The sequence below is a fragment of the Numida meleagris genome, chromosome 1 (assembly GCF_002078875.1).
Source record: "Numida meleagris isolate 19003 breed g44 Domestic line chromosome 1, NumMel1.0, whole genome shotgun sequence".
NCBI classification, from domain to species: Eukaryota; Metazoa; Chordata; class Aves; order Galliformes; family Numididae; genus Numida; species Numida meleagris.
The window spans coordinates 179,994,488-180,019,198 of NC_034409.1; the positions used below are offsets into that span (position 1 = coordinate 179,994,488).

The 24,711-nt window shown below is 41.1% G+C and overlaps 1 protein-coding gene across 4 annotated transcripts in view; it reads left to right on the top strand.

Moving 5' to 3' along the window:
• The window catches only part of PDGFD (platelet derived growth factor D), a 145,068-nt gene extending 126,456 nt beyond the window's left edge, over positions 1–18,612 (top strand). For all 4 annotated transcript variants that reach the window (XM_021380804.1, XM_021380796.1, XM_021380819.1 and 1 more), the window contains 2 exons: positions 2,275–2,489; positions 15,201–18,612. In XM_021380804.1, coding sequence (XP_021236479.1) covers positions 2,275–2,489; positions 15,201–15,335 — 350 coding nt within the window. In that variant the 3' untranslated portion in view covers positions 15,336–18,612. The remainder of the gene's footprint in view (positions 1–2,274; positions 2,490–15,200) is intronic.

A 24,711-nucleotide genomic window follows, 5' to 3' on the forward strand; every position in this document is an offset into this window, starting at 1 on the left:
ATACCACCTTGCTTTATCAGTAAGTGAAGCTGAGCTGGCAGAGAGCCTGATGAGAACGTTTAGATGAGTGGGAAACACTTCCCTGTGAGAATTACCCTTAGAAGCTGTGGTGGCAAGGGTTGGCTTGAAGAATGACGGTGAAGAACAAAATATCAGCTGCTAAAGCAAAAAAAAATCAATATTCTCTGGTCTTCTAAGTCCTGGCTATAGACATTCAGGAGGTATTTTTCTTCCAGTGCAGAAGCATACCAGCAGCCCCATTGATTTTGTGCTTGTATCAGGAGGATGATCTATACCTCTTCTGGAGAGGTGCAAGCTCTCTGGACATAACCACTGAGATTTCACAGCGAGATGTATCACGATTGCTATAAAATCACAATTTATCTTCAAAATTCCCTTTGACTGAGATAACATGCTGCCAGGAAAGTGAAGCTGCTGTGATTTTGTTTAACAGTGCTCATGACATTTATGCACCTTCTCCTTTTGCATATCTGCTGTGAACCAATAAGTGCCTCAAGGCCAGAATGTAAAGGTGCATGGTATTTACAAATCACAGCTTTTTCCACAGTTTACTTCCTGACGAGGACTGAGTCATGGACAGTATGAAGAACTGCAGTGCTTCTGTCTTTTCTGGAGATTTTCACATGGTTATAGCACAGCACAGGCATAGGTGTGCTCCGTACCAAAGGGGATGCTGAGCTATTCAACATGCCTGTGAAAATCTACTGTATGTTATCTCAGTTCTCATTTCATAGAATCATAGAATTAGCTAGGTTGGAAAAGACCTACAAGATCACCTAGTCCAACCATCCACCTACCACCAATAACCCCACTAAACCATGTCTCTCAACGCTATATCTAAATGTTTCTTGAACACAATGAACACATTTGAACCATTCCTGCTTCTGTACCTGCTAGCAAATTCTGTTTAGGGTAGGTGGGGATTATTTTTTTTTCTCTTCTATGCCCTCCAATCATTTTATGTTATTTCTCTTTGTCCAGCTTAATGTATCTTTTCTGTGCAACTTGTCGCGTTTTTTTAAAAAGTTCATAAATTTAATGATTTGTCATTGAGAAACAGTGTTTGTGATGTCCATTTTTCCTGAAATTTGAAGACTTTAATAATGAAAAAAAAAAGATGAAGTCTCCAGCTTCCAAGCTTCATGAGTTCAAAATGCATTTTAATTTTCTTTCTGCTTCTTAGTTTCAGTCTGAAGGATCTCACTTTTTAAGACAGGTTCCCATATCCTTCAATCTTGAAAGAGTTATTAAGATTTTAAACACTTAGTTCGTGGACAGAATCCTACAGAAAAGAAGGAAGTAGAAAAGGACGGAAATATAAATCAGGAAACTTACAGAAATAAAATTAATTGAGTATGCTACTTTTAACTGTGTCACAATTGTAGAAAATGGATTTATAGAAGTTTTTTAAATTTTATTTTAGCTTTGCTAGATAAAGCTAGAAACAGCACTTAAACTCACAGTGGATAGTCTATAAGTTATTTTTATGGTTGGCTTTACTACTTGTTTACATGACGCATCTCACAGAAATAACAGGCATTTAAACATCAACCAACCACTGGCGTTCAGTGAAGCTCATTAGTTTTAATTGTATTTATTTGTATGCCTATTATAGTAGCACTTAAAGGCTAAAATTAATATTGCTTAGATTGATGTAGGCATCCAAAAGTGAGGTATCCAGACTCTATCCATAACCAACAGTGACAGGAAATTGAAGAAAGCAAGGAGTGCCACCTGTCTCAGAGGCCCTTCTGAGGAAGGGATGGATCTCTCTACAAAGGTGTTCATCTGCTGGCCACAGGAAGAGCCTCCTGTGAAGTGTTTGTCCTTTGTATGCCAACCGTTAGTCAAAATATTGTGCCCAGAACAAAAATAACTTCAGCTAAATAGTGTATAATCGGGGAAGAGAGTGGCAGAGGTGGAATCTGTCACCCAGCAGGTCAGTGACAGAACAAATAAAATAACTAGCCTTGAGCTTTCAGGCTGGTTTTTTATTACAAGCTCTCTCATCACATTGATAGTTTGTGAGGGCCCTGCGTGTGGGAGTCACTGTGGGCAGGATGAGAGCCAGGATGGCCACCTGTAATGATTTAAAATTGGTGGGTTTATGCTTACCTGTTCAGAAATCACTGCTGTACTTCATGTATTCCCAACCAGCAGCACATCGCTGTGTTACTCGTTGCCCAGGGAGCAATATGAACTGAGGCACCGTCCCACTCAGACCTTACTAATGAAGTCTCTTTTGCATTACAGTTGACCTGGACAGGCTGAATGACGATGTGAAGCGCTATAGCTGCACTCCGAGAAACTACTCTGTCAATTTAAGGGAAGAACTGAAGCTGACAAATGCTGTTTTCTTCCCTCGCTGCCTCCTTGTCCAGCGGTGTGGAGGAAATTGTGGCTGTGGGACTTCGAATTGGAAATCCTGCACGTGTGTGTCCGGGAAAACAGTGAAAAAATATCATGAGGTACTTTCACCCTTTTTCTTTCCTTTGGTACTTGTTTTGTTTATTACTCAGACCTACATGTGGTGCTGTGTTAATTACTGTGTTGCATCTGCATTGTGAAGTTGGGCAAAAATCACTGACAGGCAGAGATGCTGTTGTTTAGGAGAGGCCAGGACATTTCATAACCCACTTTTATCAGCATCCTTCCTGAGGAGAGGGATCTGCCTGGGCTTCCAGACAGGTTCATGTAGCCCATTGATGGAGCCTAGACTTAGTCTTAACATTGTTTTTGTTGTCCATACTGGGATCCCTGTTCGACACCTTATGGAGCACATTTGCACCTTCTGCTGCAACAGGCCATGGAACTACAATGGATGCAAACAATCCCACAGGGATTTACATTTGGAGGTGGTGACAGAGCAGGGTGAGAGGAGGTTTATATGTGTGAGGAAGGGATGTTAATACATATTTATGGATAACTTCATTTAGAAGTTGGAGATAACTTCTGCCACCTCTCTTCATGGACACTATCACATAATCCCGGTGAGTTAGGCTTAAGTTAAGTTGGACTGGTTTTTGTGATGAAGGACTGATACAGTCATATACTAGTGAAAATATTCTTTTTAGTAACAGAGATATCTGCTCCGTGAGGCATTTGACTGTGCTTCCTCTGGGTTTATGCTGTGTCTCTTAAACTTTTGGTCATGGTAGGAAATGAAAATTAAGTTGTTTGTAAACTCTCTTCCCTTCCAGATTTATTGCCTGTAGGAAAGTTGACTCTTTCAGCCTTAGTTTAGTTTTTTTTACCCCACTCAGCATTTTTTATGCAAAATCCTGGATGAGAACAAAGTCCATAGTATTTATTTGTAGCATTCAGAAAAACAAGTTCCCTTTGTTGGGGAGAACAAGGAAATTTTTTTTGCCTCTGAATCAACATTTTCAAAACCAGACGTAAACAATGTTTACCAAAGTGAACATATCTAGAAAGGTTACTTAGTGTGAGACTTCAGTCTCTGAAAGCAGGTACCTGTATACTGTGCTGACTTAGTTTCTAACACGTCTCTTTGAAGTGCCTGAGTTGCTACTTAAGTCTCAAGTTAAGGGGGACTTCATTGAGTTTGGCATGGACAACCCTGCCCATGGCAGGAGGGTTGGAACTAGATGATCTTTAAAGTCCTTTCCAACCTAAGTCATTCTATGATTCTGTGATTCTGTGATTCTGTGACTTTCAGTCTGGAGGCTTTAACTTGGGAGAAACTGGGGCTGAACTATGAGGAGGCTGTTTAGAGCCAGAGCTTTTGCCTCGCTGTGAACAGTGTGGTTGTTTTCCAAGGTAAGAGATTTTTCTCATCATTAGCTACAGTGTATGGCATACTTCACATCAGCTGGGTCTAGAGAATAATTAATATTTTATCTCATTCTAAGCAAGATGCAGGGGATGACCCTGGTAATTACAGAGCAAAAAGCCTTATCTCAATGGTAGAAAAGTGAATTGGAAAAAAAAAATTGTAAGTATAAAACACCTTGATGACTGTGAACTGATAAAATGAAGCTAGAATGCTTTATGTATAAATAAATATTCATACAGCACCACAGCATTACACAAGAATGCTAAAAGGCCTGGCACCTCCTTCAGAGAGCTGACGGTCTACCAGACACGATCAGTCATGGATTAGCTAAAGAGCAAAGTGGTGGAAGAGATGAGCAGTTTGCTGCATGAGATCTGAATATCTGTGGGTGCTCCCAGCATGGGGATTAAGCGATATTTCACATATGATCAGTCTGGAAGGAGATGAACAGAGAGTGGCAAGTATGACAGATAATGTAAGAGATAAAGTACTTTAACAGCATGGAAGGCTGCAAGGGTTTACAGCAGACCCTTATGAATGCAATTTAGAAAAGCAGCAAGCACTGGGACAAGCAGTCTTGACTATTTATTTGTATAGCACTGTTTGTGAGAGGAGAGGAGGGAGAAATGAAGAATGGAAGCTGGACTAAAGGTCGAGTGGTGAATTGCTGTGAAGAGGTTCAGGAAAACGTTTGTTGCAGAGATGGTGAGAAAAAAGCAAGTGACAGTATTCTGCAGAAACAGATGTGAACAGAAAATAGCACAGCAAGCATTTACTATGGCTCAGATGAACAGGTGGGCTGCTTGTACGGATTTTGACTGTTGGTGCTTAGAAGTATGCAGGCAGGTGCAGAAAAGATAAATAGAAGCACAAAGCATACATCAGTGGAGACACAGCAGACGATCCACATCAAAACCATTTTTAAAGAAAATGGTGCAAAAGTTTTGGATCCTTTCATTTAGAAAAAAATTGTCAATAAGAGAAGAAACAGCAAAAGATACAAAGTAGTGAATACTGCCTACAGAACACTCAGGTCTTCCCCAAATAATTTTCTCCTTAGAAAAACACCAAATACAGTCTGAGGCATACTGAAAGGGAACTAATTTAAAATTATAAAAAGGAATTTTATTTTTTTGCACAGTAAATCTATGTGGAATTTCAATACTTAAATATAAGAGTGCACAATTCAAATTCAGAACAATTCTAAGAGAATTAGAAGTAAAATATAAACTAAGGAATCTTGTGTCACAACTGTGTCAGAGCTTAAGCCAACTACTGAATCACAGAATCGCAGGGGTTGGAAGGGACCTCTGGGGATCATCACGTCCAACCCGCTGCCAAAGCAGGCTCCCTGCAGTAGGTTGTACAGGAAAGTATCCAGATGGGTCTTGAATATCTCCAGAGAAGACTCCACAGCCTCTCTGGGCAGCCTGTTCTAGTGCTCCATACTCTGACAGTAAAGCTCTTCTTTGTCTTAGAATAGAACTTCCTGCTTTCCAGTTTCTGCCTGTTGTCCCTTGTTCTACTGTTGCTCGCCACCAAAAAGAGTCCACCCCCATCGATTTGACTCCTGCACTTAAAATGTTTATAAACAGTGATGTGATTCCCTCTCAGCCTTCTCTTCTCCAAACGTCTCAGCCTTTCCACATGAGGGAAATGCTCCTGGCCCTTTATTTGTTGCCCTCCATTGGACTCTTTCTAGGAGATCTGTCTTTTTTGAACTGGGGAGCCCAGGACTGTATTCCAGATGTGACCTCACCAGGTCAGAGTAGACAGAAAATTGACAGCAGCTAGAAAAAATGTTGGGTGTAAACATATTGTCAACTAGTTATTTTTTATTGTATCTTTGGGAACACTGGTGCTGCAACACTGGAATACCAGATTAACTAGGTATTGGTCAGAATCAAAATGTCACAGCATACAAAATTAATCACTAAATTCAGAAAATTCAATATTCACATTAACACATCACTGCTAATTTATTACACTGCTCCTTTGTTCTCTGAAAACTGTATGAATTGAAGGCAAAGTTTCAGCTTTAGCATTACATAGCTTCTGAAAGTTTGAATTTAAACTTAACCCCTTAGGGATGAATTAACAGCTCACTGAGCAGAAATTTAGCCAAGCGGCTGTCATTAACATGAGTGGCAGTCATGCAGATAAATTCACGTATGACATGCTTAAGATGTGTCCATTAATTTTAGTTCAAAATACTTTCCACTTTATTATCATTATTATTATTATTATTATTATTGGCCTCACACAGGCAATCAGTTTTATTCTTTATTCACCTCAACACTTTAATTTCATGTAAATGTCTAGCTGCAAATATACAGAGGAGGAGCTTTTCAACATGCCAGCTTTAGAACCATGTACCTGCTTTATCCTTTATGAAGCCAATTTGAAACCCGCTAACCTTAATCAAAAAGCCTTTTGTTGCGTGACAAAGGACAGAGTTTCATGCATTATGAAGTCTCCAGTGCCGATAATTTTGTTTAAAACCTTTGCTCCAGGACAAGGTCATCCGGGTTCAAGTGCAAGTCTCAAATTACTTTGATTCAGTTGCAAAAGACACCAGAAGTACAAGACTGCAGAGCAAAGGACACGTTTGTAGCAATTGAAACCCAGTCATGCAGACTCCAGATTTCTTTTCTTGCCAGATGTAATTTGCCTAAATGCCATCCTAGGGCTTCGTCTACTGAACTCCTGGACCTGCCGTAGTTATGTGTCCTACACATGGATGTATTTGTCCTCAATAGTAAAAAATGGACTGGAAAAGACATAAAAGTTGTCTAACATTTCTGAGCCACCCCAAACTCCGCAGCCAGCATCTTGCAGTACCAGACCAGCAGCATGCAGGTACCTCTGGATGCACTGATGCCCAGCGTGCTTGTTGAGAGAGAAGCTTCCAGGCCAGAGGGATTTCAAGGTTACCTTCTTATGCTCTTGATGTTTTTCAGTTCCTGTTCAAAGCCTTTGAACTGTGCTCATCACCAGGGTCTCCCAGCATTCCCTCCTTGCATCTCAGGACTAATAGCAGTCACTTTTCCCCAAGCTGCTACTGCTGCAGCTCCCTGAACAGACTGCACAGCTTTTTCCTATCATGTTCAATTGTAAGAAATAATGCATCAGCAGGGAAAAAGAGACAATGAGAATGCCCTAGTAAGTGGCAACTTAATTGTCCTGAGAAATGCTAATAATAAGACTATTTTTTTTTTTTAATAACTTGGAAGTCTGCCATAACTTTATGAAAATACTCAGCAATTTCCAGAAATAAAAGAGTTCAAAGCATGAGTAAACAGCTAGTTTTATGGGTGTGTTTTCTTTTGCAGGAGTCTTGTGATACTCTGTGGTTTTCCACTGCTTCTGGGTTTGCTTGAGACCAGAGCTCATGGACACTCATGGCTTACCACGTGGTGTCACGAACCCTGCAAAATGAACAGGCCAAGTGCTGGCAGTGTCTCAAAATGCCTCTCCCTGACAGCCTGCCAGAAGTGATGCTGAGTTATGGTGCAGGGCTCTGTGCAAAGACAAAGTGATTCATGGAAATGAATGTGGCACCCCTTAATCAAATGCTCGCATCTAACTTGCTGAAATGGGAGCTGAAATAAAAGGGTGATTCCCCTTGCAGTGCATTTCTTTGGAAGTGCCTAGAGCTGCTTTTTAAAGAGAGAGGGGCTTTGAACCTGGAGGTAACCCTGCCCAAAGAGGCCAAGACTTTGTGCAGTGAGATCTGCAGCTGTGCCATCCGGCCAGCTCATCCCTTGGAGAAACAAGAAATGGGTTTCCCCATCTCATTGCTGTAACTGATGAGATGTGAAATGAGTTTCCATGAGGAAGAAACGCTCTTAAGGTAGCAACCAGTATTTGTCACAGTGCATAAACCTCCACCAACAATGTACTCTGCAGCACAGCTAAGAGGCACATAAGGAAAAATAAAGTGGTGAAAGCTGATTGCATCTCTCTTACCTACTTACTTTCTCGACAGTAAAAGCTGATGCATTTTTCACTGTGTATACGTTGCCTTGTTTTTCTGCTTTTTTTGCATCATTATTTCTCTATTCAAGCCTCATGTTAACTTGAGCTTGCCTTCATAGGACATATATGCAATTAATTCTTAACCATGAGGTTTAAATTGGTGCTCGTGTGGCAACTTCATAACCTCCTGCTGCCCTGCAAAGGGATAGCAGGTACTGCAGAGGGGAAATAAGCCCGTACAGAGTGTTGCTGGGTGGGAAAGAACAGGGCAGAAAGTGAAGAGGTCATACAGAACTTGACTAAGACAGAGAAGTTGCTGCAGTGGTGTTAAGAAGTGGAACTAATACCATTTGGTGTTGTCTCTGCTTTTGTCTTTTCTTCTTTTTTCTCTTTTTCCACATGGAAGTAAGCCCTAAGCAAACCTTAAGGAGGCCCTTGAGAGAGCAGACAATAATTCTCACTCTGTCTTTACAGAGGGAAACATAAGAGAACTATACAAAAATGACTCAACAAAGAAAATTGATTGAGTGATTAAATAGAGCTAGCATCATCAAACCAATGTGCAAGGAATGTGGTTTGATTGTTGCATGTCCTGGAGTTGATTGTACATGTACAAAGAAAACAAAAAGGTTGTTATGGCAATAAAGGCACAGAATTAACCTGACAAGAAACAATGCATAGAAATATTATACAAGTAACTGCAAATACAAGGAAACAGAATGAGTCAGAAGTGACTGCTAGATTACTGGATAAGCAGCGAGAGCAAAGAGATGTGGGGAGAGAATAGATGTTCATTTTTGACTAGACTAAAATGAAAGCTCTTGGGATGACATCTGGAAGTTAAGCTAATGAGGCAGCTGTGATACAGGTCTGGGCAGAGAGGCAATTTGGGAACAGGGAACTCCTGTATCTGGTCAGTAACAAGCAGGGGCCAGAGCCATAATGCTTGACCAAATGACCAAAAGTGAGGCTCCTGTTGCTATCTAGTATGTCAAAAATATTGTGGCTTTGGTAAGCATTTCAAATTATTGACTTTTAAGCCAAATAATTTTTAAAAGCAGTGATTCTATAGTAATAATCCCTTAGTTTGAATGCTACCACTGATGAGCAAATGAACCCTTTTTGTTCCCGATATCCTGTAATTATGGCTGGTAAGAAAGAACACAGTTTTAGGTCTGTGTTGTTATTTTAGGCTACAGGCCTACTGGAATAAAGTTCCTTATGCTAAATTATGTACCACATTCCCGTGATGCTTAGTTTCTTGTGCTAACAGCACAGCTAAACTATTTGTGACCTTTGGATTAGATAACTTTGAAAAATTGCTGAGTAAGATTTTTTGTCTGTATCAGAACTTGGATCAGTGTTGAATGTTTTGCACTTTTGATGTGTCCTCTTTCATGAACCTCAGAGAAATATAATTTGGTTTGCATGCTAGAATGATGGTATTTTTAGATGAGCAAAAGGAGATTAGATCATGCTGAATAGCTGTAAGTTAAAATAAACCCTGCAAAGTACAGATTTCACTAAAATATTCATCTCAAATAGGATCCAGAGTTGCTCGCCGTCCTTCTCCTATGGAATACGCAGCCAAACAAGTATTTGGTAAACCACAGTCCCGGTTTTGATTATTTGTGGTCTTCTTAGCCTAATCAGGAGGAAAAAAAAAGTTTTGAATGAGACTTCAGATTTTTATTGGCCTTTAAACTACTGATCAAGAATTTAACAAAGAATATTACAGGAGTTGGTATTAAATACATAGGTTGCTCTGAAAGGAATACCTCCTATTTATTTCCATGGAAACTACAACTGATACAAAGAGCACAGTAATGATAGAGCAAATTCTCAGCTACAAAATACTTTTCAATATAGTCACCACCATTAGGTATGCATTTTAGCCAGCGATGAACAAGAGCCTGCATGGTGCACTCATAAAAATCTGCACCAGTGGAGGTCAGCGCTGCAATGCAGTGGTCAAGAGTTGATAGTTTGTGTGGGTTCCAGGAAACCCAGAAGGATTGCCGCTTTCCTAAAAGACAGTGGGCATCACTTTACCCACTAAGGGCTGTGCCTTAAACCTTTTGTTCAATTGGGAATTCACATATCACCACTCCACACACTGCCGTTTTGACTCCTGCTCGTAGTGGTGACAGCACATCTCATCACTGGTAACGTGCGTTACAGAAAATTGTCACCTGAAGCCTCAGGTGACAGTTGCCAGTACCTTGATTCTTTAGGTACTGGCAAATGTGCATACAGTGTTCTTGCTGTTCCTGTGTGAGCATTTGTGCGATCCACCTGGCAGAAACTTTGTGATATTCCAACTTTGCCACAGTTGTTTCCAATGCACTGAAGCCAATATTCAGCTCTGTAACCATTCCCTGGTTGTAATCCGCTGATTTGTGTGGATGAGCTGACTGAGATGCTCTTCGTTTCATGGCTGTCCTGAACAAGGTTTGTCTTTCACGCCACTGTCACCACTGCTAAGAAACACCACCCACCACCTCGCTGCGCTCACATCCACTGTTCAGTCTCCATAAATGTTCAGCAAGCATCAGTGAATATCAGCGGGTGCCATTTTTTCTGCATGGAGGAATTCCATTCCATTCCCTGTGCTGCCATCTGTCACACAGCAACAAAATGCAATGGAATATTGCTGGAAGGGTTCAACCCCTACTGCCATACACAACATCCACCTCTGACGTCATGGGCCAACATAATAAAATAGGAGGCATTACTTTTGGAGCAGTCCACATACTAATACATAAATGATAGTAAGTTAAAAATTTATATGAGCATTTTCATACATTTGTCTTCTTGTCCTTAGAATTATTGGCTGGTTTCCCTATTACTCCTTGCTATTTATTAGAATAGAAATCAACCAGAATGGACTGCGTAGCTAAATGTTGTTTGACTTCAAAGGTAACTGATACACAGCAAGGGGGGAGTGGTTTTCCCCATATGACTCTACCCATGTGAAGCTGAGAGTCAACAGCTGGGCTATGTTCCTAGCTAACAGAGTGACCCTAACAGACGTGGGTGGTACAGGTGAATCATCTTATAGAGTTACCTCTGTTGATGCTCCTACTGAAGAAGTGCTGGGTATGGATCAGGGTTAGCATACTATCTCCAGATGGGCCTTCCCTAGCAGTCATCACTGCCCTGCTTTTCTCAGCCCCTGAACAGGCCCTGCTGATCCTGAAATCAAGTTATGAAGTGCTTTTATAGACCTGCTGTGACTAGAGGGGAGAACCTCCTTTGTTCTACAGGCTGCTAGAGAGCACTCAGCTGTCCCCAGAGCAAGCCCTGAACTTGTATTGCATACCTACCAAAACGCAGCTCTTTTCTGATATCCTCAAACTGAGACTGTCAACCCCTCAGGTTCTTGGTGGGGTTGTCCATGTGATGAGTCAGCCTGACTTAAACAGGTGTTGTCTAATTCCAAACTGAGGTTATCTGACTTCAGCCTCCAGAAGCTGTTTTTGATGATGGCTTTGCTCTTCAGTTAAAGGAATCTAAATTCAATGCACGATCAGCAGGCAAGACTCCTGTCAGGAAAAAGTATGTAAACATCTTTTTATTTCCTTCACCAGTAGTCCCGGAAGTTGCCACAGTTGCCTGGCCTTGAAACCTCTCTGACCCTCAGGCCCATCTACAAAAAGTACTGTCTAGCATGTTGGCACACTCCTATGTATTCATCTGCATGAGAAGTGTTACAAGGCCCTGATACATTTTGTTGTATTACCCATGAACACCAAATCCATCTCAGACATTAAGTCCTCTGTCTTGCTTTTATTTTTTTAATATGTTACAGAGTTTTATGTCCATACTTAACTCAGTGTTTGAAGAGTGTGATATGTCTGTAGTTACATATTCTTTGCGAGGAACAGCTGGGGCACGACATTATGGTTAGTAATGGCAGACATTGCTCCTTTTACTTTGAAAACTGCAAAATTATTCTTCTTATCACCCACACAAAATAAATCATTTGAATGTTCCAATCTTTCTCCACATCCTTATTTTCTTAAAGCAGAAATTCTACTGACCCCATCAAAAAGGGAGCAATAAAGTGTCCTAAGCAAAATTTCTTTAAACTGTTTTCATTTACTCAGTAGTTTCTCACCTTTAAGAAACTGACCATGTAATGAATAAACAGCAGCTATCTTCAGAATAAAGGGTTTTCTTTCAACTACCATGGTCACAAGAAATGGCCTTACTTCCTGATTCTTTTCAATTCTCTGTATTTAGCTGAAACTAAAACTATTAGATGGAAGCTAGACTGGAAGCTTTGAACATCAGTTCTGTGATCAGCTATTAAAGCAGTCCAATTTCAGCTGTGTTCAAACACTGCTTTCCTGTCTTGTCTGAGAAAGTGCCTGCCAATTCATTTTTCTACTCTTATCAGCAAAGCCCATATACTGTGCTCATGTTTCTTAATATAAAACACAGGGAAAATCCCCAAGCTGCCAGGAGGTGTGATGGCTTAAATACAGACCAAATCTTTGTTCTTATCCTGCTGCGTACTTTCATTTGCTCTCAGTTGATAAAAGCAGATCTACCTACCCATGATCTTGCAAAGTGCCAATCACCGAAATTTTTCAGATTTTGATGAAAGGCTTCCTTAAGTAAAGAATTTTATCATGGATTGAGCTTCAGTAGCTCTACTTCTTTTTAAAAGAATGTCTTCTTAAATAATAAAAAAAAAATATGTTCGAAGATGCAGTCTATTTTCAGTCCTTTAATAATCTTAGAAGCCTGATTGAGTTATTTTCCTTTCTATTTGAATGACAGTGTGGTACTGTGGGTTGTTCTGGTGCCCATTGGGCTTTACTGCCTATACTGAGGCAGTCAGAGTTTGAAATTGATTCAGATCCACTAGCATTTTGTTGTTTCCCCCCCCTCACGCCCTTTTTTAAAGGCATGTCTCTGCATTCTAACAGTGGAAAGCATTTATATCTTCCCAACAGGTTAAAATACCATCTCTGTACTTTTCTTAGGCAAAATCCTTCCTCTCGGTATTACTTAGTTTAAATGCAAATTTTGTCACACAAGGGAGGATGAAATAATACTGTGTTCAATGCTCATATCTTTTGTTATATCCCATGGCCATCGTATCCTCCAGGCATTAACAATGAAGAACAAATAGTCTTATCCTGAAGGCTGCTCACCTGCATCTCCCTTCCCTACCAGTTCTGCCAGGCATTCATGGTTAACCTTCATATTTAGTTTCTGGGAATTCCTAATTTTGCTGAAGCTGCCAATACTTTGTAAATCTGCTACCCAGCCTCTTATTCTCTCTCCTTCCCCAGACCACCTCAACTCTTGCATGATGTTTTAAGGTCAAAGAACAGAAAGTACTTTGTACGAAAAGGAGTTTAATAACTGAGTGACAATATGAGGCCTGTTACTCAGAGCAGAAGATGTGGGTGTTTCTGTGGTTGTGACACTCATGTGACTTGAGTGGTCCCACTCCCCACATGACCAGTGGCTTTGGCGTGTCATAAACAAGGCAGACTTCTCTCCACCTTGTGAACAGACAAATCCAATCTGGATGATCAGTCCCTTGGCCAAGCACGTCCTCACAACAATCTGCCAAGGGGTGAAGTGTGTTGGCTCTAGTACCCCAGCAGTGCGTGGTTTCTGGAATGAATGCTTGAGGCCACAGAGAGTAGAACCTGCCCACTTTCCTGCAGACAGCTGTGGAGCTGCGGCTTTGTTTTCTCCTCATCCTGCTTCCCATCAGTAAATAAGTGATTTTAAAAAGAGAAGGGCCAGATAATGCCTCTGGTAGTTCTACTGATCTGTCGCAGAGCCTTGAGGAAGTAGTTTCACATTCTCTGCCTGCAAAAGGTTGACAATGATGTATATCTTTTTCTGCAGTGTGTTGTGAGATTTAGGAAGTCAAATGCTATAGGAGAGTTAAAGTGTTCTTATTCTTAACTCAGCTTGGGTACTTAATCAAAATGAATACTTAATTTTCAGAGCTGTAATTTGAAATTATTACCTCTTCTGTTAAACATTTCAACAACAAACTAACAAAACAAAACAGAGGATTCCCTTCCCCCAGCTTGTACCACCATGGGAATGGGGATGTAAGCTCTTACACAGATATCCACAATCTAACAGTGGGCTCACTTAAGCATGCCCCTGCAAACTCATGTGCTGCTCAGCCTTTACCAGTCCAGTTTACACACACGCTGTCACAAAAGATGAGACAGGTCTCAACATTATAGCTGTTTTCCACATATCCGCACCATTTTCATGAAATCACAGTTTCATATAATGATTTAGGTTGGAAGGCATCTCAAGGGGTCATCTAGCTCCATCTCCCATTCAAAGCAGGAAATGTCAAAGTTAGGTTGCTCAAGGCTTTGTGCTATTAACTTTGACAATACAAGGTTTCCACAACCTCTCAGGGCAACCTGCTCCAGTGTTTAACCACTCTCACATTATTTCTTTCCCTATACCCAAATAGGACTTCCTTTGTTGCATCTTGTGTTTGTTGCCCCTTTTCTTTATAACCTTTGACTCTCTTTTTGGGTCTTGCAGTTATCTTGCCTATGTGGTTTGGTGAGGTTTTTTTTTTTTCAGAAGTCTATTCTACTATGTACATTTCCCTAGGATATTCTTTTGGTTTGTTTGGTTTGTTGTTTCCTTTCAGATTATTCACAGTGAATTCTTATGAAACTTTTCCAAGTAAGGCATATATTTTTAAGAGAAGCCAATAACAGTCAGATTCCAGAGAAACTCAGTGGTACCTAGGTAAAAATTCTGTGCAAGCTCCATTCTTTTCCTGCTTCTTAACAGGCATTTCAGTTTTGGACCAATTCTAATGATGCGCTTCAGACATTTCAAACTGCATTAAAAAAACTTTGCTTGTTCTTTAGAGCAGAAATATGTGTGAAAGAAGGGTCAGAACAATTCAAAGATTTGTGGGACTGGAAAGACAAGCCGAAGGAAGGAAACATGCCTGATAATCAGCATGCAAAGGAGCGGCTCTGGACATGGTTAGGGAACTGCATGATACAAAGATACCTGAGGTAGGAAATAATCCAATCTGCCAAAGCTCCAGGACAAACAGTACAGCAGGGTGTCACAGAGAGAAAAGAAAAAGCTGGAAGTGTAACAGAAATGTGTTCTGATAGGCAGAAAGTAAAATCTAAGCTCCAAGACAGAATTCAAGCACCCTCTCTTCCAAAAGGGGAAATAAAGATCAAAACACCACAATGCAGACGTGTTGGCAAGACAGACTGCCTAAAGGTTATCTTGTGAATGTGCAGGTGGGTGTGGGTCCATGGGTAAAGGCGTGTGTGCAAGCTGCAGATGAGGTTGGAGCTTCCCCAACACTCTCTTCTTCAGATCTCTTAACAGTGTTTTCTAACTGATGCATTTCTCTTCATTCTCCCAGGTGCTGAAATTTGTCCCTGAGGCTGAGCATCCCCGAAAGAAAGGCAAAGCAAGGAAGAACATGGCACTAGTAGATATACAGTTGGATCATCATGATCGTTGTGATTGTGTCTGCAGTTCAAGACCACCCCGATAAAAAAAAAAAAAGAAAAAGCATAAGACCCACTAATTGCAGCTTACCAGACATTTACTTTTAAGCAGGATTGCTCTGAGGACCTTTAGTCACTAATCATTTGAACTTTGCTACTAGCCTGCCTTTGCAATTAGAAGAAATGATTGCTGTGTTTCAGCATAGCTGGGCTGATTAATGCCATGGCAGCTAAACAGGTATATCATACATTTATATATCAGCATCCAAGAATTATGGTCACTATAGCTAGAGTCTGAGGGTTGAGATTTTCAAAGGTCACTTAAGTTCTTAGGCACACAAGGCCCGCTGAAGTTGTCTGAGCTGGCAATGAAAGAGCATTTGTTGTGTTTCTGCAAATCTCTCACTCACCATTTCCTACCCTCAAATTCTGCTGCCATTTCTACCCATTGAACTCTCCTGTCAGTAGGGTTTTGTGGGTATAAATGAAGGGAGAATTTGAGCCCATGCAATTGTGAAATGGTTAATCCAGCTCTGAAAATGAACTTGCCAGCATCCCCTCCCAGGAGAGTGCTGTGCAATAAGGAAAATCCATTATTACATGAAATAAAACACCAGTAGAGTCAAATCTCACTGTCTGTCCTCAAGCAGATCTTGTGCCAAAATTAGTAAATGCTTTGCATAAGCTGGGATGCTGGCGGTGGTAGGGGGTACAGGGGCACCTTTGCCACAGTGACTCCATGGGAGCCATCATCCATACACTTCTGCAAGTGTGGTGAGATGGGGCCCTCCGGGTCCCCAGGTAAATGCCTGTGGGCTGGGGCTGGGGCTGATGTCTGCCCGGTGCCCTCCTTGCCATAGCTGGAGAGTTGCCACATCTCCCTAAGCAGACGATGAAGATAGGGCACTTGTTTGTTGAAAATATTGATTTGTGTTGCAGTTGTGTTACTGGGAAACTGAACTGTGCTTGAGATCTAATTATCGTTACTTGGTTTGGGGTTTGTTTGTTTGTTTGTTTTAAAAATGGATTATTATAACTTTGTCATATATCCATTAATCTTAGTTATCTGAGGCTTGTTTCACTTCAGCTACGTGTATTGCCATGGTTAAACTGTTGACAGTGAATTTCTTTTTGATTGTGTTTTGCTGAGGCGTATTAGCTCATTAAGCAATGTCTGTCTGTCATGAAAGTGTGCATCATTTATTAACTTGCAGAATAATATTATAAACACCACCTCAGAATAAAATAAGCACTGTAAAAGCTACGACTTAGCTTTTTAAATATTATGAAAGTGCTCTCCATGAGAAAGGAAAAAACATCCTTCAGGTGAGCTTTAAGGCTATGAAATGCTGCTCCAGAAACTGTTCAGAGTAAAACACAGGCAGATTGGAGTTTATGGAAGAATTGGAGTTTTTATCATGAATGTAACAGAAAGAATGGGGTGGCATGTTTAATGGTTGAGGTTTTATATTTAACAGCAGACACAGACTACCAAAGGTTCATTTTGTTCGTGTTGCCTCTTGGGTTTCTGCCTCTTGGAAAGAGCCAAGTAGTTTAACATTAGTGGAAATTGGCATGTGCTATAGTGTAATATTGAGATTCTTTAAGTCAGTATGTTTTAGTAATTTGCAATTTTGTTATAGAAATGCAGTAATGTTCTGACAGCCTCTTTATCAGCTCAAGTATTTTATTAGTGCTTTTTCATAATTTTAACAAAACTTTCCTGAGACATCCTTTAGAAATGCTGTGTTGCTTTCCTTCTTGTATTTTAACATTTAAGATTCAAAATATGTGGGGGTTTTTGTATCATTATTATTATTTATATTAATTTTTCTTCTCTGGCTCCCAGATGTCTATTTAAAAATGTTCCCAAATGCTGAGTTGGGAACTGATTCATCGTTTTTCAAAGCAATTCACTTTAAAAGAACAACACTGTAACCAAAGATTGCCATCTTCATTTCTTATTTCAGAACTGCTTAAAAAAGACTTCATTCTTTTTCTGTCTCTAGCTTTATAACAGGATTGACCCAGCCCTTCCATAATTTTCAGTTAATTTGGGAAGAAAATTGCATGTGAGATCTTGACAGTACTGATTGTTTTTGAGACAGTGCACTCTCTTTAGTGCATATTCCTGACCGCATTGTACTGCAAGTATGCCTGAGCACTCCAGCCTGATAGCATCAGTGGTAGGAAGCATCTGTCTCATGACTTTGTGTTCTGAGTGGTCCTGTAATTCCCCCCCCTCAAGGGAAGATGTGAATCAGGCATCCACTGTGCATGGCATTCCCCATGCACCTCTCCTTGTTTGCCCAGTCTGCATCTCAAACAGCCCTGTCCTGGGGGGATTCACACTGATCCAGGGCACCCAGCCTCATCTGGGAGCCTAAGTCACCACACAACGGGCAGTGGGGAGAGAGATGCTCCTTCCCAAGCATGCCTTAGCTTGAAATCACCCAGTGTGGGAGTTCACTCTCCTTTCGCTGTGTAGGAGACCAGAAATCTCATTTGGTTATCTTAAGGGAGATAGACCAAGATCAATGGTGTGAAACATTAAACGCTGTACAGCCAATAGTTTTGCGAACTGAATTTGATGCAGGCAGCAGTGGATGCTAGGATCCAGCAGGAAAATTCAGCTGTAAAAGAGATTGCTATAATAGGGATTACCCTCCTGCTTAATGTTAGGTTTAGTTTCTTAAAAGTACACTGAACTGGTCACAAAATGAGAAGTATTTCTCCTGAGATGCTTAGCAATGAATGGCATCACTGACCAGGATTCACTGCTTCGTGCTGCCGTCTGCCATGAAGTCAGCGTGCTCCAGGCTGGAGAGTTAAGAATGGGCTTTAAGTTGCAGTGTGGGGGAAATAACAAACACGAACTCAGTAAAACTCCAAACTCCTCAGCCACAAGCTGTGCTCACCCTGGTGAAATCAAGCACCAGATTTTCCTTTTTATTTATTAGCAGAAATTGCCGAGATGTTTTTCTACACCTTTATTTCTCTTGTCTGTGTAATAATTGCTATGTTGTTTGCATATTGTTTTAACTTAAAAAACAGTGCTATTAAAAAAAAATCATTTTTATTGGTGGAATTGGAACCTTCTAAAATAAATGCATTTCCTAAGAAACTCGAATAATTTCAAAGCCACTAGCTAGCTTTTCATTTAGTGTGTTCTTCTGGGATAGAGCCTACATTCTCAAGTGCAATCTCTCTGTATTTTTTTTGTTATCTCAGTTAAATGCAGCTCTTGTAGCATTATTTTTTACCTTATGCAGTATGTAATGTGTCTTATCCTGATGAAAAAAATAAATACTGCTTTTGAAAGAAGGTGCTTTGAGTGTTCATTCAGAATTCTGATCAATTTCCCCAACAAGACACCATCCATACTAGATATCTGAGAGATTTTTTGCAGTCAGACCAAGGAAGACCATCAGGGAAAAACCAAAGTGTGATTTCATGATAACTGAGTTTAAAGCCCCATGTTAGAAGAGCTTCCTTGTGAAGCAGCAGCAGTTCAGCAGACTGGTCGTTGCTATTCAAAGAAACAATTCATATATTTTTCTTTTTTTTTCTTTTTTTTTTCTGGAAGAAAAAAGACTGAACCAAGGCAGACAGAACAGACATTTCCTAACAAAAGGAACAGTTATCTTGTGCACAGTGAACAAGGACATATTTAATGGCTGGAGAATATTCTTCCCCATCAGAAGTGCACTGAGTATCCTGAATAGACACTGAGAACCTGTACAGCAGGAATACCAAAGTGTGCAAGAATGGCATAATGCTCCTTCAGTCTGGCATTGCTTTGTACCTATAGAACTAACAGCTAGCTAACATTATCAGATTGACCTTGTGCTCATACGAGTGACAACGTTTATAGATCTGTGACACAAAAAGCAGCTCTCTCTCTTATCAGCTGAAAATGCACCAGGTTTCTAAGGTCATCAGAAACACCATTTCCTATTTGTTTAAAATAATATATTTTTTAAAACATTTTTCTTCTCATTTGAGGAGTCTACAGAATCTTTGGTAGTTAATCTTAAGTTTTGCAACAGCTGTGAAAACACCTTCCTGCAAATTCATTTATGATTCCCCTTGCTCTTTTGTGGAGCTCAGTCACTGCTAAAATGTGAATTCAACAGATGTCCAGTTTGTTCTTATCCTCCCAGGGACTCCAGTGCAGCAGCTAAAGAAATGAAGAAATCGGTATTCTGGTCTTTCATTCTAAGAACTATAACTTTGTTTATTGACTGTCTTGATTAAATGTGCTGAAATACCTAATATTCCTAGTTTATTTGGTCATTCATTAACTGACCTTGAATATCTGCCGTAAGTGTTTAAAGTACAAATTAGATTTTGCATTTCTTCTCCAAGACTTCTTCAGTAAAGGGAATTTCCAAACCAACAAATATTCTGCCTTGTATACCAAGAAGGAAGTATTCTAGGTTTTAGACCATCTTCTAAAATTGATTTGACTTCAGACTTGGTCTGAAAATGATTTATAGGTAGTGAAAATGATGCTTCAAAGCTGAATTTATAAAATCTTATTTTTCAAACTGAGTTTCAAAACCTCATTTATGTATTGCTTACAGAAAGCTGCTGTCACACAGACATGCTTTAATAAAAATGGAAGGAGTTACATAATAACAGTGACTGTATTTGATGCTCCAGTTCTAAGTCAACAAAGGATTTCTGCTTGAGTTGAAAGAATTTCAGTTTCAGAACCGGTATGAAGAGAACGGGATAAAGAGAGCTGGATACCTTTCAAATATTTTGATGAAAAATGTGGTGACATAACCAAAAGCCCTTAACTTTGATTTATGGCACTTTTATTCGATAAGTAATAAGAGCAGACATCTTAACCTTTCTGGCCTGTGAGTTTGGAGAGTATCATCTTAAGCAGCTGATGCACTAAGATGAGCTCTCCCACTTTGGTCTAATCAGTTTACCCTCACTGAGGTGAAGGTGACCTTGAAAACCATCCTGCCTATCTATACAGTTTTGTCAAATCTTTCTGTCCACTGCCATAGTCACAGCTTTTTGCAACTTCACTTCAGCACAAGAAAATAGAAAAAACAGGCAAGTTCCAACTAGCTTGGCTTGGGATTTCCATTCACAAGTCATATATGAAGAAAGAGGAGTCCCTCCCCCAAAGTGAAGAACTGTTGTGTGCTGGAAAATTGCTGACTGACGGAGGTGGGAAGGGGCCTCTGGAGAAAAGCAGCTCAAAGCAGGGCTACTACTACTTTGAGCCCAGCTCAAAGCAGGGCTACTACAGGGGGCTTCTCAGAGCTGTTTCCAGTCAGATGTTGAATATCTCCAAGGATGGAGACTCCACTCTGCTACTAGGCTTCATCTACAGCAAGAGAGAGGAGGTAGTTTACTTTACAAAGTGGATCCTGAAAACGAGAGGCAGAGAAATTCCTGACAAGGCCTTGGACTTCCACTGAGGGCTGCAGCTCAGGGAAGACTCTAGGCATGAGTGTCCAAACTTTTAGCTTGCCTGGGCCACACTGAGTAAAGAGGACTTGTTTGAGGACAATGTTTGGTTGTCTCAGAGCAATGAGTTTGCGCCTGGGTCTGAGTCGGGCTGCTCAGCAAGGATGAGCTGCCACCATGATGGCATGGGCTGCAGGTTGAACAAGCCTGCTCGAGTCCATAGTGAGAACATCCTTCTGCCAGAATCTGGATGGATTTTGAGCTCGTAGTCCCAGACCTATGCAACAATAGCAGTAGTATGAAAATTCAAGGACCAGAGAGAGCTGCATACTTTGTCAAGCATGAGGAGAAGGATCGGGCATTCCTGCAGCAGAGTTTCCCCCCCCGAAGTGTAGTAAATTTGTGGATCATTAACAAGACAGAGCATGTTAGATTGTAGAACTGAAGGGCTGTCACCACTTATATGAAGCAACAGAGGGGCACACTGGCGTGTGGGGGATCCGCAGTCACCTCAGTGAGATGGGGTCTCAGTGACAGAGGCCCATCTGCCAGTGACTGGAGAGACTCAAGTGTGTGCATATTGTGTGTCGTCTCTGTGCAAGCAGTAATGAAGATCCAGTCTGATGAGCTGGTGAATAGAGTAAGAAGCCAGGAACCAGGTATAGGATGCCCATAAGTTTAGCCAAATGGGGGTCTTTGGCTTGGGTGTTGTAGAGACCAAGGGGTTGCAATTGGATACTGGGGAGCTGGTGGGTTCCAAGGGATGGTTACCAGTGAAGCCACTGTTCTGGACCAGAGACATCCATTTGTGTTTGTCTGTGTGGGCAAGTGGGAGACCAGAGGATCCACGGGCTGGCGGACTGGATGTCTGATCCCAGCTGCTGGAGGGATCTGCCTTGTACACACATACCTACATTTTCCACCAGCAGGCTTTCATCTTGATCACAGAATCACAGAATCACAGAATCACAGAATCACAGAATCACAGAATCACAGAATCACAGCCAGTGCTCCGTCACCTGCACAGTAAAGAATTTTTTCTTTATGTTCTGAGGGAACTCACTGTGTGCCAGTTTGTGCCCATTGCCTCTTGTCCTGGCACTGGCTATCACTGACAAGAGCCTGACTCTGCCCTCATTGCACCCTTCCTTCAGATGTTTACAGACATTGATGAGATCTCCCTGACCCTCCCCTTCTCCAGTCCAACTCTCTCCACTGTGTCCATGTCTTTCTTGTACTGGGGGCAAAAGAGGTGTGAACTAGATGAGGACAGCAGTGTTGTTTGTGACTGACTGCTGTTTACCCACGTGCCCAGCTGCACTTACAGGTGTATCCATGGGCAATGTGTAGGAGAGGGTGTTCCTAAAGGAATGCATGCTCTGAACTGCTGCTGTGGACCTGAGCACACAGAGCTGAGCTCAGCAAGCCATCACAGGGAAATCTTCTGCAAATTGTGAAAGGATTGGAGATTGTAGTACCCCACTGCCTCTAGACAGGCTTTCTTATTAAGCCATGGAAGCAAATTGCCTTTTCACTGGAATACGTAGGCTGGCCTGCAGCGCAGCTCCCAGAGCATCACCCTGAACTCAGAGAGCCCCTGATGTAAAGGAGGCCTTCATTAAACTGTGTGGATCCCTGACAGATGGCATTCACTGTAACCTTTACATCAAAATACCAACCCTTGGACTCTGTTGCTAATTTATTTCAAAAGGTCAAGCAAGGATTTGTGTGCCCTCAAGGAATTGATTGTTATATATATGGTAAGGAAGCTTCAGTTTCAGTATTCAAATAACCCCACATAAGCAAAATGCTGCAATTTCCCCCTTTAAACTATATCTGAACAGCAACTACACAATTGATTATCAAGTGGAGATAAGCCATGTCGACCTTCATGGAAGACTAATGGTCTTTTTTTTTTTTTTTCAATTAAAATGAAGGCACCTTGCTCCAAATCAAGATCCTGGCAAGAAAATGTAAGCAAATTAGCTTCACTGGGAAATGCAGCTAGTGCATACCTGAAATCTTTTGTATTGAACAATGCAGGCTAAGCCAGCAATTTTAATAATTGAAATGGAAGTATCCCTTAAAAAGTTCTTCAACACAAAGCTAATTCAAGGAGCAAATGAAAACCAGTCCTTGCATATTAATATCACCAGCTGATTATACTCTGCTCAGGCCAAAATCAAGTTCTTTTTAATTTATCTGAGTACTTTTGTCTGGCAAGCACTTTAACAAGCTATGTAAATTTTACTAAGTACTAAAACTGCTAACTTTTGCCCTTCACAGCAGCGCCTACTGAAAAATGGAGACCAAAGTGAGGATGGAGCTCCCTGCATTTAGCCGAGCTCACTTAGACATATAAATGTCTGCATTAAAAAAAAAAGGACCATATTTAGAGCGGTTTGCATAGATTAGGAATTTTCTTGATGCTGGCATGTGTTTTAAGACAACAATTTGCCTTTAGACTTTGAAATATAATTTTGCATTTTCATGTAGGGTTCTCCCAAGTGGTTAAAAATAGCTGCACATTTGCAAAGTGACAATCCATCTATAAACTACATTTGCAAGGCATTTGCTAAGTGAACTGTTATTCACATTGACACCTCCTGCTTTTTCCATGGAATTATGACTCTCTAAACTACATGATATAGTGACACTAGCCTTCAGAGTTATATACATAGGAAGTCTACAACCAGTTTGATCAAAAAAGCAACCTGACATGGTGCCATGTTCGGATTATCAAAGTGAAGACTGACACACAATACAGATATTTACTCTGTGTAAGCAAAAAGGACTATGTGAGCACAGAGTAAAATAGGCAAAAAGATGGCTATAGACAAACACAGAACACAGGCTGGAAATCTGGAAAAAAAAAAAAAAAAGCTTTAACATGGAGAAAAGTTGTGGAACCACATCCAAAGCGTTGTGGTCAACCACGCGACATGCAGGTGGAGACCAGTGATGGCTGGTGTCCCTCAGGACTCCACTGTGTGAGCAGTATTAGTCAACACCTTTGTCAGTGACATGGACAGTGGGACTGAGTACAACCTCAGAAAGTCTGAGGATGACACCAAACTGAGTGGTGCAGTCAACACACTGGATGAAAGTGACGCCATCCAGAGGGACCTGGACAGGCTGGAGAGGCGGGCCTTAGCGAACATCATTCAGTTTAACAAGGCCAAGTGCAACCTCCTATACCTGAGTTGAGGCAACTGGAAGCATGAATATACACTGAATGATGAGTAAATTGAATGCAGCCCTGTGGAGAGGGACTTGGGAGTACTGGTGGTTGAAAATATGAACACAAGCCAGCAACATGCACTTGCAACCCAGAAAAACATTCATATTCTGGCTGCATCAAAAACAGTGTGACCAGCAGGGCAAGGGAAGTGGTGTTCCTCCTCTATTCCGCCGTTGTGAGATCCTACCTGCAGTACTGTGTTCAGCTCTGGAGCCCCCAGCACAAGAAAGACATGGACCTGTTGGAGCAGGTCCAGAGGAGGCCATGAGGATCACCTCTCCTATGAAGAAAGTCTGAAAAATTTGGGGTTGTTCAGCCTGGAGAAGACTCCGTGAAGACCTTACGTTCCAGTACATAAAAGGAGCCTCCAGGAAACATGGGGAGGGACTCTTTATCAGGGAATGTAGTGATAGGACAAGAAGTAATGATTTTAAACTAAACAAGAGTAGATTTAGGCTAGATACAAGAAATAAATTCTTCACGGTGAGGGTGGTGAGATTCTGAAATCAGTTGCCCAGAGAAGCTGTGCATGACCCATCCCTGGAACTGTTCAAGGCCAGACTGGATGTGGCTTTGATCAACACAGTCTGGTGGAAGATGTCCATGCTCATGGCAGGGGGTTGAAACTAGATGGTCTTAAAGGTCCTTTCCAACACCCAAAAATTCATGATTTTATGATTTTTCTCCTAATCTTCCTCTTCCAGGCTTCCACTTCTCACAGAGGTAAATTTCAGTTTTCTCAGTGCTAA